The sequence below is a fragment of the Harpegnathos saltator genome, unplaced genomic scaffold, assembly GCF_003227715.2.
Source record: "Harpegnathos saltator strain DR-91 unplaced genomic scaffold, Hsal_v8.6 scaffold320, whole genome shotgun sequence".
Classification (NCBI taxonomy): domain Eukaryota; kingdom Metazoa; phylum Arthropoda; class Insecta; order Hymenoptera; family Formicidae; genus Harpegnathos; species Harpegnathos saltator.
Window position 1 is genome coordinate 316,195 of NW_020230118.1, and position 15,194 is coordinate 331,388.

The 15,194-nt window shown below is 36.3% G+C and overlaps 1 protein-coding gene across 4 annotated transcripts in view; it reads right to left on the minus strand.

The window, feature by feature from the left end:
* Positions 1–537: 537 nt before the first annotated feature.
* The window catches only part of LOC112588865 (uncharacterized), an 88,304-nt gene continuing 73,647 nt past the window's right edge, over positions 538–15,194 (minus strand). The window contains exons 3-4 of one of the 4 annotated variants that reach the window (XM_025300053.1): positions 7,009–7,157; positions 538–594 (exon numbers count right to left, since the gene is read on the minus strand). In XM_025300053.1, coding sequence (XP_025155838.1) covers positions 7,051–7,157 — 107 coding nt within the window. In that variant the 3' untranslated portion in view covers positions 538–594; positions 7,009–7,050. Of the gene's footprint in view, positions 595–3,411; positions 3,703–6,782; positions 7,158–15,194 lie in introns of those variants that run through there. The other 3 variants (XR_003113093.1, XM_025300051.1, XM_025300052.1) reach the window with 3 other exon arrangements.

Consider the following 15,194-nt stretch of genomic DNA (forward strand, 5'->3'; position numbering starts at 1 on the left):
AAGTCTCTTCGAGTGCGCGCAAAAGGCTTTCCTCGTATTAAGCTAGGCGCCCAGTGTGTGCTGCTATTGTTATCATCAATAATTACTCGACACACAATTGCTGTTATTACGCCCGACTCGAAATGTTAGTTCTCCATTAAAGTCGCAAATTCCGTCGAATTTGGAAGACAAGAATTTGAAAGAATGGAGAAAATCGCGAGATGTAATATTATACAAACTCTATCGTCACACTTTGATGCTTCTAATGATGATTTGTCGCCATGTTGTGTTTTTTTTTCTATTTTTCAGTCACATTTGAGACTTGAGTTATATTTACTTTTATTTCGAAATTATGTAATATTCGATTATCTCGAGATATTCCATTTGTATTTAATCTTTATTTTCGATTGTAATGAGAAATGCGTATAAAATTATATAACTTTTTTCTGCAAATGAAATATGTGAAATGAGAAAATGTCAAATAATCAATATGAGCAAATTATAATAAAGATAGATATATTTTCTTTATTCACATAATTTTTTTTTCTTTCTTTTATTTTGTTGATGTTGGATGTATCGATGGGATTCGAATCCTTTAACAGACTGTATACGAAACTGTAAAAACAAAAATAGCATATATGTATTTAATAATTCTGTTTATGTACCAAGAGAGATTTAAATTTAAATTTGGTGTCGTAATAAGACTAAAGAGGGGGACGACAAATTCAAACTATAATAAAATTTGCTTCTGAGTGAGCACTATATATATTAATATATAATATATTGTATTATATTGTATTGTATTGCAACACTTACACTTGATTTTAGCCGGTGTTTGTAGTTCATATTATTTATAATCTTTCATCGAGAACATAATTAATTACATATTTGCATGGACTATTATTTGGATGTTTGGATCAATATTTCAGTTTAATGTGAAACAAGCACAAGTGGTCGTACATATAATTAATAGAGATTAATGAAGCTGTATAATTACTTGTCATCGATGACGTCCTGTGAATGCCAACCTACTTTCAACTCACGGGTATCTTTTCATATTCGACAAGTTGGTCGAAGGTAGTGTCGGATGTCGGTCGATTGAAAAATTTGACTGAAATTAATCAATCGTCACATATGTAGTCGCGAGTAATTTAATCGGCCGGTGAAATGAATTATTATCATTGTACAATCAATCAAATCAAAGCCGTTCGAAATAATCATTATATGCAATCACGATTTCGTTGACTCGATGTCAATTTTCATTATTTTAATCAATTAATTTTTCGATCAATTAATGCCCAGAATGCAAAACCCGGAACGTGAATCGAACGAGAAAGCGATCCGCACTTAATTTTCTTAAATTAATCACACTTTTAATTCGATCGACTCGATCGCACGCGATCGTCCGCAGCGCCGGTAATCAGCCGATTAAAGGAGATCAGTTGACCAAAGTAATCGGTGAATCAACAATCCAAATTAATCGATCGTCACGAACATAATTGCGAGTGATTTGTTCGACCGGTGAAATGAATTATCAATCAGTGTAATCGATCAAATCAAACTGGTCGATTGAAACAGTCATGTTACATGTGTAATCATGTTTCACTCGACGTTAATTTCCACTATTTTAGTCAACTAGCATTTCCCTAATTGGCCGGTGCCGATCAACACAACTGAAGGGTCCATTAAAGTCGAAAACCAAGAAATCGCCAACAAACGACCGCACGCTCTCTGGAATATATTCCTGGATGTATTCCAGAGCCAAGTCCAGGTCGGAGGATGCAAGGTGCCAGCACACACGTGGGTAGCGTGTGTGCTGGCACCTTGCATCTTCCTCCGACCTAGACTTGGCTCCCGGCTACCGTTGTCGTTGCATTGACACTGACACCGAAACTAACACTCGCGCAGGTGCCATTCGCATAGACGGGAAAATGTTAACACGTTGGCCGCCGAGGTAGTCGAGTGACTCCGCAATATCACCGCGTCTCGCTAATTTACATATAAGGCTGCATTCTCGCCATCCGTCCAGATGGCGGCTGACCATCCGCGCGAATGTCAATGTCAGTGTCGTGTGAATGCGACGACGGGAATAGCCGGGAGCCAAGATGCTGCACCGAGAGCCCAGGCTGAATGATGCAGATGCCGGCACGTGGCAAATGACACCTTTGACCGAGTCCGTCGATTCTCCGTCAAGTCTTGTTTTAACCCTTTGAGCCACGAATTTTTCCTTTTAACCGATTTCTATGAAACTTTGTAACCAGGAGTTTTCTGGCTCGCTGATTACGAATCCGTTGTCAGATTTTCGAAATTCGAAATGGCGTAGAAATTTGGGTTTTTTAAAATTCTCGCATCGCTGTATTGAATCAGCCATTGTGAACTTTGAAAATCTGATGATAAATTCATAACACATCACAGGTCTACAAAAAATGGGATCATGAGTGTTGTTGGGCAGCTGGGGGTCGTTTCCCAAGTAATTTTCTGCGTAGAATCCGAATCCGAGGTCAGAATTGGCCCATCACGTCAGGATTTTGAGATATTTGAGGTTATATACTAAGATATATTTTAAGATAACCTATAACAAACCTATTAATAGGTTTGGGGTCGATCTGAGATCAGATTCGTAATCAACGACCCCAAAAACCCATATATACAGTTTTCAGACCAGGTTTTCGGGTTTATAGTTCAAAGTTTACAGGTTTAATGTGAATGCTCATGAGATTGTTGGGCTATAACGGCGCAGGGTTTGGAATTCATCCTGTTATCTTAAAATGGCCGTAACTTTGCAAGGAAAAATCATAGATGACCATTCGACAGCTCATTTTGAAGGGAAAGAGTAGTACTAAATGATGCAATTAGAAGAAAAGAGCTAAAAAATTTTGTGCGTCCTATACATAACCTCAGATGTAGCCCAAAAAGCCATTTTTCGAGTATATAACCTCAAATATCTCAAAATTCTGACGTGATGGGCCAATTCTGACCTCGGATTCGGATTCTACGCAGAAAATTACTTGGGAAACGACCCCCAGCTGCCCAACAACAAAACCTTGTAGACCTGTGTAATTAGCGAAACCCCTCCAAAAACCCCTCAATATCAATTTTTCTAGAAATTGAAGTTTTTCTTAAGTTTTCCGTCCGACATATGGGTTGGTCATCTTGAATTTTGAAAATCTGATAATGGATTCGTAATCAGCAACTCAAGAAACCTCTAGATACCTAGTTTCACGGAAATTGGTTGAATTTTTAATTTTATGTCTGCCATTTTGAATTTCTATAATCTGACAACAACAATTACGAATCTGACGGATTCATAATTAGTGCCCCAAAAAAATCCCTGCGTATTAATTCCCGGATAAAAATAGTCAATTCTTCGCATTGCCATATATTTATTCTTAAAAACCTTTTATCGTGTTTACTTATTTACTATTAGCAATAATAAATTTAAAGAATTTATAAGTAATCATTTTACACTAGTTAGGGTCTTAAGAAGCTACAAAATATAATTGCTAAGAAATCGATCATTAAAACTGCTCATAAAACATAAAAAACTGACGGAATATAGGTGGGTCTCTGGATGTCCGCCTGGGCCACAAAGGGTTAAATAGGGACGATTGAGACGTGACGATGACGGATACTGTGAATGGTCCGAGGAGAAGTGTTGAAGGATCCTTTGACAAAGGACTGGCGGACTTCTGTTTGTCGCCGCGTGAGCCTGAAACTAACCAACTGCGCGTATAACAAATTATTATTTTATTATCATAAAAGAGAAGGTGATATTATGGTGATACTATGGTGATTGTAGATATTGTGGCCATTCTCGATATCTCTTTTATTAGCGAATTCCTTTACCAGCGAATTCCAGTTATTATTTATGGAATCATTTGTTTAGTAGTTTGCCGTTAACGCAGTGACGCTAATATATCAAAAACCAAAAAATAAAAAAAAGAAACATACCAAAACTAAACGTATCAAAACAAAACGTATTACAACAAAAATATAGCTAAAATATAACAACACAAAAAGTACAAAACGAACATTTAAAAAAACACAAATGCTTTATTAATTTTGTTAAAAAGAAATACGATCAATATAATTAACCAAGTACATGATATTTATTATATTTTTATTATATTTGATTATTATATTTTTATTAAACGGTGAAATATCTAAATAAGATACTGAGGAAAAATTTAACATCGAGATCGAAAACTCGGCGTGCCCTGAGCGTTGAAATGTATAATATTTAAATATATTATTTTTCATTATAAATATTTAGAATGCTACGAATAATTTTATGAACAGTATTGAAAATATATATTGAAAACACTAAAAAAATATATACATATATATATATTTGCTATGGTAAAATTTATGTTAATTTTTTGTGAATTCAAGTTCGTATGATCGTTGTAAAATTAAGTTTTCTATATGATATAATAACTATTATATAATAAGTATTATAAAACAACTATTATACCTTTATATGAGTTTTAAGTTTTATATCAGTTTTCATATGAACTTTAACATTTTTCTATATGTTGCTTCTCTCATTCCATAGTTTAGAACGTAAATTGTGTGTGTGTGTGTGTGTGTGTGTATGTGTGTGGTTATATATTTGTATATATTTCATATTGTATATATTTTTATATATATATATGTGTATACATTTCATCGTTCAGGGCACGCCGAGTTTTTTATTTTAATGTTAAGTTTTTCCTCAGTATCTAGATATTTCACCGTTTAATAAAAATATAATAATAAAATATAATAAAAATATAATAAATATTATGTACTTTATATGGTTAATTATATTGATCGCATTTTTTTAACAAAATTAATGAAACATCTTCGTTTTGTACTTTTTTGTTGTTATATTTTAGCTATATTTTTGTTGTAGTACGTTTCATTTTGGTACGTTTACTTTTGGTATGTTTTTTTTATATTTTTTGGTTTGGTACTTCTTTTCATATGTGCTCGGCGTTTTTTCTCTTGTAAAGACTTTTTGTTATGATTTCACTGCTTTTTGTATAAATTATTTATGTATAAATCTTATTATATTATTCTTTTTCAGCAAAGAAAATGTATTCATTTTTGGAATTTCGAGGCCAACTACATTTTTTTATTTTAGAATTATTAATTAAAATCCATTCTGTGCACTTAACACGCACAACGTTTGTATAATGTCCATCAGTTATGCTTTCACCATTGTGGAAAATTGCACTAATGATTTTATATACAGAGTGGCCCACATAACTCTTAACAGCTGAATATTTCGGAAACTGTTTGTCAAATCAAAAAGTTGTTCATGAGAAAGTTTTATGTACTCGAGGGGTCTTTCTAACTACATAAATATTAAGTTACTCCCTGTCCCCCTTAAAGGGGGGCAGAGGGTAATTTCGCAATTTCAAACGGGACTCCCTATAAAATGTTAGATGGTTGGATTTTACGGTAAAAAACAAGTACATTTTGTTCAAAACATTTTTTGTCAGATGTTTCTGTTAAAAGATATGACGGTATAAAGTTTCGAAGTTATCGAGCTTTTTATGATAAGATGTCCAGCCAGCGGCTGGAGCAATTTCGTGACTTGTATTTCAGACATATGTAACATTAAAAAGTAATACTAATGTACTAAATTTATAACAGCACTAAAATTCATCTTCGAATCATTTCAAATCAATTGCAATGAATTTGACTTGAAGTAGAACACATTACTTGTACATGATACGCGTTGTTTCATACGGAAAAGATCAATGCTTTTTCTTTCTTTAATTGAATTATCGATTTTGTTATCTAATTAATACAAATTTCTATTTATTGGATAAATCTTTTTGTTTCCAAGCTTATTCGTTAGACTTTATTTTTTCTTTTAGAGATTAACATTATTCTCAAACGCTTTCGTAAAGATTTCCTCAATTTTTATTTTGCTTATTTCTGTACATTTTTTCCATTTAGTTCATTTTAAAATATTGCTGATAATTATTTGTTCGTTTCAAAATTTCCATCTCGATAATTTTCATCAATTAAAATGCAACACCTTATCGAATGCGATAGAATATCTGTCTTGATGATGAGGGGCTGGGGTAATAGATTAAGATCGTATCAAGATGTAAAGGATCTTATCAATGTAACTTTTCGAGATGAGAATATATTAATCGCGCTTTCAATTACCAGTTTTCCTTTGTGATCATCTTGCCTTGGCTGGCTGGATGCTTCTTTGATCTTACGTTGGCTGGCTGGATACTTTGATTTTGCCTTAATTGGCTGGGCATCTTATTATAAAAAGCTCGATAACTTCGAAACGGCTTACTCAAAATAGAAAAAATTATATAGTGCTTTGAGAAGGTCTGAAGAAGAGCTACAAGAATATGTAATGAGAATATGTCAGTGAATAGATCTTTCGAAACCCTACCATTTTTATTTGAAACATTTTTTTCTAAAATGCTTAGTTTTTGTGATATTTCACCGTCCCGGTATTTTTTATATTTTTTATACACCCTGTATGATAAAAGTCAAGGGCCCTTAGAGCCTATGCGCAGGTTAAACAAAGAAGGAGAAAGTGCCATAAAATTTCACATTAATTATGTAAATTATTCCATATAATATCCAGCAGATGGAGAGACAACAAAATGAGCTGGCGAGTTGCATTTATTTACCGCATCTTTATTGATGAAGACTTATTTTGTGCGTTGAAATACTCGATGAAAATCAATGTGGCAATCAACATGCTAAATAACAAAGCAACAAAGACCAGATTTTATCTCCATATTTTAATTCAAATTTAAACAATATATTCATATAGTTCACTATTATTCGATGATAATTACATTATGCCAGTCCATAGATAATAATAATAATTACAGCCCGCTACTGAATCTCCGATTATTCGCACAACCTGTGTTCTTACAAATACATATTTCGCACGGTAAAAAGTACTGATGATTCGGCTAAATAACGAAACATGAGCGCGAATTTGCGATTAATTATGCTCTTAATCAAAGATTGTAAATAATTCGCAACTACGGGCCTACCAACCTCAGCATCTAATGTAGAACTGAATCTAATATAAACGCAAGTCTAATGTAAATTCCACCGACTCGTACGTCTGACAATGCTCTTTACAGTTGCGGACCTCGTTTTATATTTGCAGACGTCTCTCCCCGAATTTGATCGGGACCCCAACACTAAAAAAGAAAAAAAGAAAAAAACAACAATAATAACATACAGATGACGAATAAGGAAAATTTGTGCGAATAAGAAAAACTTGACTACCAGTTAATCTCGCCAGTTATTCGCCCGTATTGGTTATCTAAAATTTGCAGCAATTTCCAGAGTTAACGAGAAACTAAGAGTTTCAAGATACGCCGATATCGTATTCCTTGCGCTGGCGAAGTCGCCCAAACCGGCGACCTCTCTCGTCGCCGTTTCCTTTCGCAAACTTGCGAACATGTACACCAATAAAATCGCGTGCGTGTCACGCGTGTCTTTTATAGTCGCGTTAAGTGCTCTACGCGCCAAGTGCTTTACGACGTAGTCGGAGTCGTAAAGCCGGCCGCGCTTAGTGAAAAGCCGCCTTTGAAAAAGGGACGAGAGAGGATCATGAGATCGGAGCGGGCGAAACGATCGCGATCGCAATCGCGGCCGGCGATTGCGTCTTCGCGATCGTGTTTGAATTCGCAATAATCCGACTTCGGGCTTCGGACGGCAATTCGTGGGGCAATACGCGAAGCCGCGCGCGCAAAGGTGAGAGTCATCATTCGGCTCGCAGCCGCGAAGAATGCCAAGGTTTCACCCTCTCCTTTATTACGCGCGCCCTCGGCTGGGCAGGTCCGTTCCTCGCCGTAACGCAACCGAGTCCTCCGCCCCTCCCCCTCCCATGGGGGGCAGTTCGGCGCACAGGTGATCGAATTTCGACTCTGTGACCGCGATTTTGCAACAAGTAGGTGCACCTCAAGGACCTGGGAACTACACGTGCGATAGACAGAACTCTTCCACATGGCTCGGCCACGTGGCTCGATCGAGTCTCTCCACATAATTATAGCTATAAATTATACCTGAAGCTCCTCGAGCCGCATTATACTCGAACAACGAGACGTCGAAGTGTGAATATTCGAGTATTCGAACGATACGCAGACTCTTCTGCGTTCCATGAAATATTAATTTCGTTGAGACTTTCGATATCTCGTGTCGTCGAACTTGAAGATTTAAAACTTCCAAGTCGAATTATTCGAAGTCTCGTGCTTTAAATGTTTTATTACTTGTAACGTTTTAGTATAATGTTTCATAAGCTTTCATAGGTCTTGATGAATTTTATCAGTTTAGATCTTTCTTTCTTTGTTCAAAATACGTCTCTATTATCAAATTGGCAACAAAGTCACGTTGTTTTTTACGAATAGATAGTCTTACTTGTCATTAGACGCAACTAATTTCTCTCTAAGTCCTATAATCTTTATAACATTTGACAGCTGATTTATATGTTTCAAGCTTTCCTTAAAAAAGAAAAAGGGCGTCATTCGGTAAAGAATTGTTTGTTTGGCAGATAAGTTAAAGATGGAAAATCAAAACGAACGTTTCCGCCATATTTTATTTTTTTGCTTTCAAAAAGGAAAGGACGCTGTGCAAATCCGTCGAAAGTTATGTGTATGGTGAGGAATCCTTAACAGAACGCCAATGACAGCGTTGGTTTGCTCGTTTTCGTTCAGGAGATTTTTCTGTGAAAGATGCACCACGGTCAGGCCGGCCAATTGAGGTCGATGGCGACAAAATAAAAGCATTGCTTGAATCCAACCGCCATTATATGACACGGGAGATTGCTGAGAAGCTAAACGTATCGTATACGAGCATTGAAAACCATTTAAAACAACTTGGATACGTCAACAAACTTGATATTCGGGTTCCACCTGAGCTCAAAGAAATTCATCTCATTAAAGGCATTAATATCAGCGATTTTCTCCTGAAACGTGAGCAAAACAATCCGTTTTTGAAACGAATGTTAACTGGCGATGAGAAATAAATTGTTTGCGACAATGTGGAACGAAAAAGATCGTGGAGCATACGTGATGAATCGCTACAAAGCACTTCTAAAGCAGACATTCACCAAAGGAAGATTTTGCTATCTGTGTGGTGAGATTACAAGGGTATTGTGTTTTTTCAGCTGCTTAAGCGTAATCAAACGATTGATTCGGAATTGTACTGTCGTCAATTGGACAAATTACACGAAGCAATCAAACAGAAGCGCCCAGAATTGGTGAATCGTAAAGGTGTTGCCTTTCATCATGATAACGCTGGACCACATACATCGTTGGTTGCCAGAAATTGTTGCAGTTTGGGTGGGATGTGTTACCACACCCAGCATATTCGCTTGATCTTGCACCATCAGATTATCATTTATTTCGTTCCTCGCAAAATTCCCCGAAGGGAAAAAAATTCGATTCTGATGAATCTGTCAAACGGTATTTGAATCAGTTTCGTGCCGATAAGGACCAGAAGTTCTACGAGGCCGGAATCATGAAGCTACCCAAACAGATGGCAAAAGGTCATTGAATTAAACGGACAATATATTACAGAATAAAGTTTTTGCTTTGTATGAAAAAATCGTTTTTCATTTACATAGAAAAAAGAACGACATAACTTTCTTGCCAGCCTGATACATTTCATTTGTGTTCATTTACATCTTTTTATTTATTCACATATCTCTTTTGTATATTAGTGCTGGCTTTGACTTTTGTGTGCATTATTATTCATTTATACATGCTCAAAAGTTTCCCCGTAAGTAAAGATCATTATTGTTACAACTTCAACTTCTCAAACGTCGAATTATACCGCGACGCTTCGAGTACATAATATATCAAATGGTACAACCTTTATAAATCTCACCTTTCCTTTTTCGTTCGCTGTCTGCCGAAACGCTTTCGGCAACTACATTGAGATTGTCATATTAATCTCGTGCGAGAGCTGGTTTGGGCAACTTTTACTTAGACAGTCGATTGCATGCCGGTTTCGAGCTGATGTACGACGAGACACTCGCATTTGACGTGATAGCTGTCGTGTTAGCGGCCGCCCGAATTAATTTCACCGGATGAGATTCGGGAGGAAGAGAAGTTGAGAGAGAGAGAGAGAAAAGGCGGATGGAGGGGAGAGAGAGTGCGGGCAGATTTCACTGCAAATTAAATTCGTCGTTTTTTGTCAAGCCCAATCAGATTAGTTCGACGATATCTTAATTGCGCGGCTGTACCTTCTGCCGTAATCGAGCCAGCGCGTTTAACAAGCGAGAAGCATGAAGACTCAACAGGAGCAAATCCGTGACACCTTAAATTGGGATATTCGTCAACGTTCGCATAATACGACTTATATTCGTGTGAGAGATAAGCTTGCCATTGGTGCATTATGTCATTGAGGCGAGGCACCTTGTGCGCCACACATGTCTCATTATACGTTAATTGCGTGTTTAAAATTCGCCGGTATAACAATCTGGCTTCATAAAGGTTCATTATTGAACCCACTTTCGAGTTTTTTTCACAGAGCCTTGTCATGGCATATTTGTCATATTTATCACGTTGTGATATTTGTCAAACTTACAAATGAAAGGACTAATTTGTCCTGTTTGTTTAAAAAAAAATTAATAAATCTGCCGCCAAATTCTTTTTTTTGTCCTTTGGAAGATCTCTAAAAAATAAAAATCGTGGAATATCAATCTTTGTGGTTCATTAAGATTGTTCGGAAAAGAAATTCGAAAACTAAATCGGAGCCAATTTGAGAGATCCTTGTGATGAAATCTCGAAAGTTGAACTTCATTTCAGATTTAATATCGGACTTCGCGAAATATTAACGATTATTTGCGATTAATTTTCTCTTTATCTATACAGGATGTCTCAGTTTTTAACGACTAAATTGCGTCAGTGTGTATGTGTGTAAAAGTAAGAAAAAAATATAAAAAATTAAAAATAGAAAAATTAAAAATATTTCTTCTTTTAAACATTGCTTCATCAGCTCGCAAAGTTGCAAAGAAATAATTACCTGTATCACATGAATGTACTCCATAGAATTGATGTCGTTGAGTCAAAGTTAAAGTTAAATGAATCCGTCGGTTGCAATCGTGAACACATCTTTGCATTAGGCAATGTATTTTTTGGACAACCCTCATATCAAGGCAGTTTCAAAATTAATACGAGTAATTTATATAATTACTATCAATATCAATAATAATAATAATAACAGTAATAATTATTATTACTTATGGTATTCATTTTATTACATTTATATTTTTATTTACATTTTATCGTAATTCACTCATTTTATTATTTTTATTATTAGGAATGTGATTTAGTTTCGAAAGTTTTTTTCAAAAACTGATTTACTTAAACAAGATAATGTACGAATTCCTTAATTAAAATATTCTCCCTCGTTTTCCATCTTTCTGGCGAAAAATGGATTCCGCGACGACAAAAAGATTCTTCTTCGGAGTTGATTCAATTTCCAACAAATTTTCGCACTTGTTGGAAGTTCTGAAAGTGTGTATCTTCTAGAGCTTGTGTTGCATCGACCGGAACGAGTAATAATCGGATGGAGCAATGTCTGGAGAATACGCGGGCTGCGGTAAGACTTCTTATTCCAGCTCTAATAACGTTTGCTTTACCGATAGTGCAACATAAGGCCGAACATTGTCATGAAGTAGGATCACTTGTGCCATTTACTCGCAATTGGTGATCATTTTTGGTCCAATGCTCGCTTCAATTTATATAATTGTTGTCGATATCGATCAGCGGTAACAGTTTCATTCGAATTTAACAGTTCATAATACAGCACCTTTTTGATCCCACTAAATACACAGTAATACCTTGGAACCATGAATATCGAAGTGGTTGTTGCTGGTTGGTTTGGATTTTTTCCGTTTGGGATTATCGAAATAGATCCATTTTTCATTCCCGGTAACAATTCGATACAGAATACTCTTCATTTTTGTCTGGGGATTCAGCCGGCTCGCAATGACATTTTCCGATAATTGATGTGGAACCCATTTTCCTTCTTTGTAAATCTTTCCCGTATCATGTTTAGTAACTGTGGTACGATCAACATTTAATGCTCCGGCAAGTTCTGAAGTGGATTATGCTGGTTTTTCGTTCAATAACGCTTGCAAATCTGCATTTTCAAGCTTTTTTGGTTGTCCCGAGCGATCTTTGTCGTTCACATTGAAATCACCACTTTTGAATCGTCTAAAGCAATATTTATATATGTCTTAATTGATGGAGCAACATCATAATCATCATAAGTTTCTATCAGAATTCTATGACTTTCAGCCGCCGTTTTATTCTGATTAGGAAACAAAAGCGACGCATGTCGAAAATCCTCTTTAGGAAGTTCCATTTTTAAGATTATATTTACGCGATTTTTACCGCGTCTATTGTTAGTAAACGACTAAATATCATGGATTAATATTGAAGCATTAAGAAACAATAGCTCAATGATTGGAAAGTCTTCGACAAAACTGACATTAGTGCCATCTCTTGTAAAACCCTCAAAACTAAATTTATTTTTATTAACTTCTCAATCAAGCTTCTATATGATTGTCTGTGTATGCACAACCTTTTTCTCTTACTTTGCTCCATAGAACTCACCGGCGTTGTTTAGTCATTAAAACCTGAGAAACCCATATCGTTCCTCGCATCGCGCGAGTACGCTCTGTTTGTTTGTTCGACTCGCGAGATTCGCGACGATTATCGCATCCGCTGTCGAGATTAAAATGTGTAATCGCCATCGCGGTGAAACTTTCCCTTACGTCATACACACATCAAGAGCAAAAGACGCGCGCGCGAGATCTTATATCATATTATTACTCGCGTAAAATCCACCGTTACTCGCATGCAAATGCGCGCGCGGCGCTCACTCGTGCGTGAGATTCGCTCGGCTGTACACGCACACCCACGCATTTATTTATGCAAGTGCGCTCACCGTCATTACGCTCGAGCGTTACACTCGGAATGCCAGCGAGTCGCGCGTTGCGACGGCAGTTAATCGTTTGTTATTGAGATCTTTACGACTGTTAACGCCACCGTATCGAGGCTAATATATCGATTCCTTGCGGTAATCCACGTAGCTTGTGTTGTTTACGCGGAACGCACGTCGATACGCGGCATTGGATGAATACCGATATTTTAAGCTCTCGTGCCGCAGAGGAATGCTCGATCCTTCGGCTTCCGGCTTGATGACGCGTACGAATTTGTTCTGCGAACAAATTCCAGGTCGCTTCTTCAGGGCGAGGGGCAAGCTGGAACCGTTGGTCCTCCTTGGAAGATTCCTTTTTACGGATATTTTGGAAGGATTAAGAATTCTGGTTCTGGTCGTCGCAGAGACATCTTGAACGATGAAGCGAGGAAATCCATGCCAAAAGTTACGTCGAAATAAAGAGATACATTTATAAAAACTGACACCTGCACAATCGATTGAGCGTATTTCTAAAACGCTGCGAAAACTTTTCTTACGAGTCAAAACAGGCGAAAAATCAATGTGACCAAATTATGAGAAAAGGTCCACAAAGGGAAGGAGCACACACTGTGCTAATTTTACAGTTATTTATTGATTACTTCGACAAAAGGAGGATTTTCGGAGCATTTTAGAACCGATTGTGCAAGTGCCATTTTAGTAGACGTATCTTCTTATTTTGACGTAATCCGTGGGAATTTTCAGTATCGATTTCCTCGCTTCTGACGCCATCAATCAAAAATTTCGCTAGAGACCAAAAGCCTTAAGTACACATATTGCATGATTAGTTGACGGAGAGGTAAGACCGGCTTGGTAAGAGGGAAGAGGTTGGTAAGGTGGGGGATTTTTTTAAAACTGGGAATATGGGTTGACGAGTAACTCTTTGTGAACGCGATGGTTTTGGAGTAGGAGTATTTACTGTATGCAGAGCGCTTGACGATTAATAACAGAACGCCGGTCCGTGCAGGCGGACCGTGAAAAGTGAACAGGGTAATTCTCGATCGTTTTGTAAATTTCGCGGAAATTATGTAAGGATTAATTCAGCAATTAGTGCGTGGAAAGAGTTATTGGAGTGCGCACATTTGCCGTCCAGCTGTAACATCGCGTGTAACATAAAAGTCGACAAATTTCTTCATGCACATTTTGGTTTCACATTTCACGCGAGAAAGATGACGCCTCGAAGCTCGCTGCTGACGAACGTTTGCCGACGAGTGTATCGAGATTTTCGACACACGCGCGTAAAAATCCCGACAAAATATTTTTGTTCTCAAGAGGACAACTAATTCCAAAACACTCTAAAAAACATAATCACGCTACAGTTTGTTTTACTTTTTTTTTATTTTTTGTACACCAAGTTTCATAAATTTCCAAGATAGCGACACGTAAAATCTGCGATCAGACGGGTTATATCTAAATATTTACGCATACTGACTGTTGATCGATAACAACTGATTAGTAATTGATTAATAATCAATGGTCACGGCGTACGAGAGAGTTTCTAAATCCGGTTGCTAAGACGTAGAAATATTCTTTGCAACTTCCCTTGGCAAAGCAGACACACTTTCGGTACAAACGCCGTGCCGGCGGCTTTGTGAGATAAATATTCACGTTGACCAGTAGTTCGAGATGTCGATTTTAAAATGTTTCCTCGTTTTCGTCGCATATTGAGCAATAATCCGATTAATTTCTGCGCGTTTATCTTTATCGCGCGAAAGTATTCGCGAGAGACAGAAGTCAGTAGAGGAAAGTTGCCTGTATTGGACCGGTTTTCAATTTTTTTATAATTTACAAATATTTAATAAAAATGAGATAAAGATTAATTGGAAATTATCCTTGATTTATTTGTGACATTCTATAATTTTTTGACATTTTTTGAACAACAATATCTTTTGCGGATACGTCTCTTTTAAAATCTCTGCTAGTTGCTTAAGTTTTTAAAATCTCAACTAATTGCCTTAATTGTATCATGGAGTTTCCTGAATTGCACCGTGTTTCCGAAAATAAAATACATACAATTTAAATAAATACATGTTTGATTAAAGTATATACTTTAGATACATACTTTAGAACTAGAAAATATATTTTTTAATTAAAAAAATTTAATTATATCAATATAAATTTTATATAAATTTATTACATATGAGTTTTAATTAAAAAATAAACGTTAAAATTACAAAAACAAAATATTTTTGTTTTTAGAAACTTAGGTAAGAAATTAATTAAGAGCACAGTTTGTATGAAAA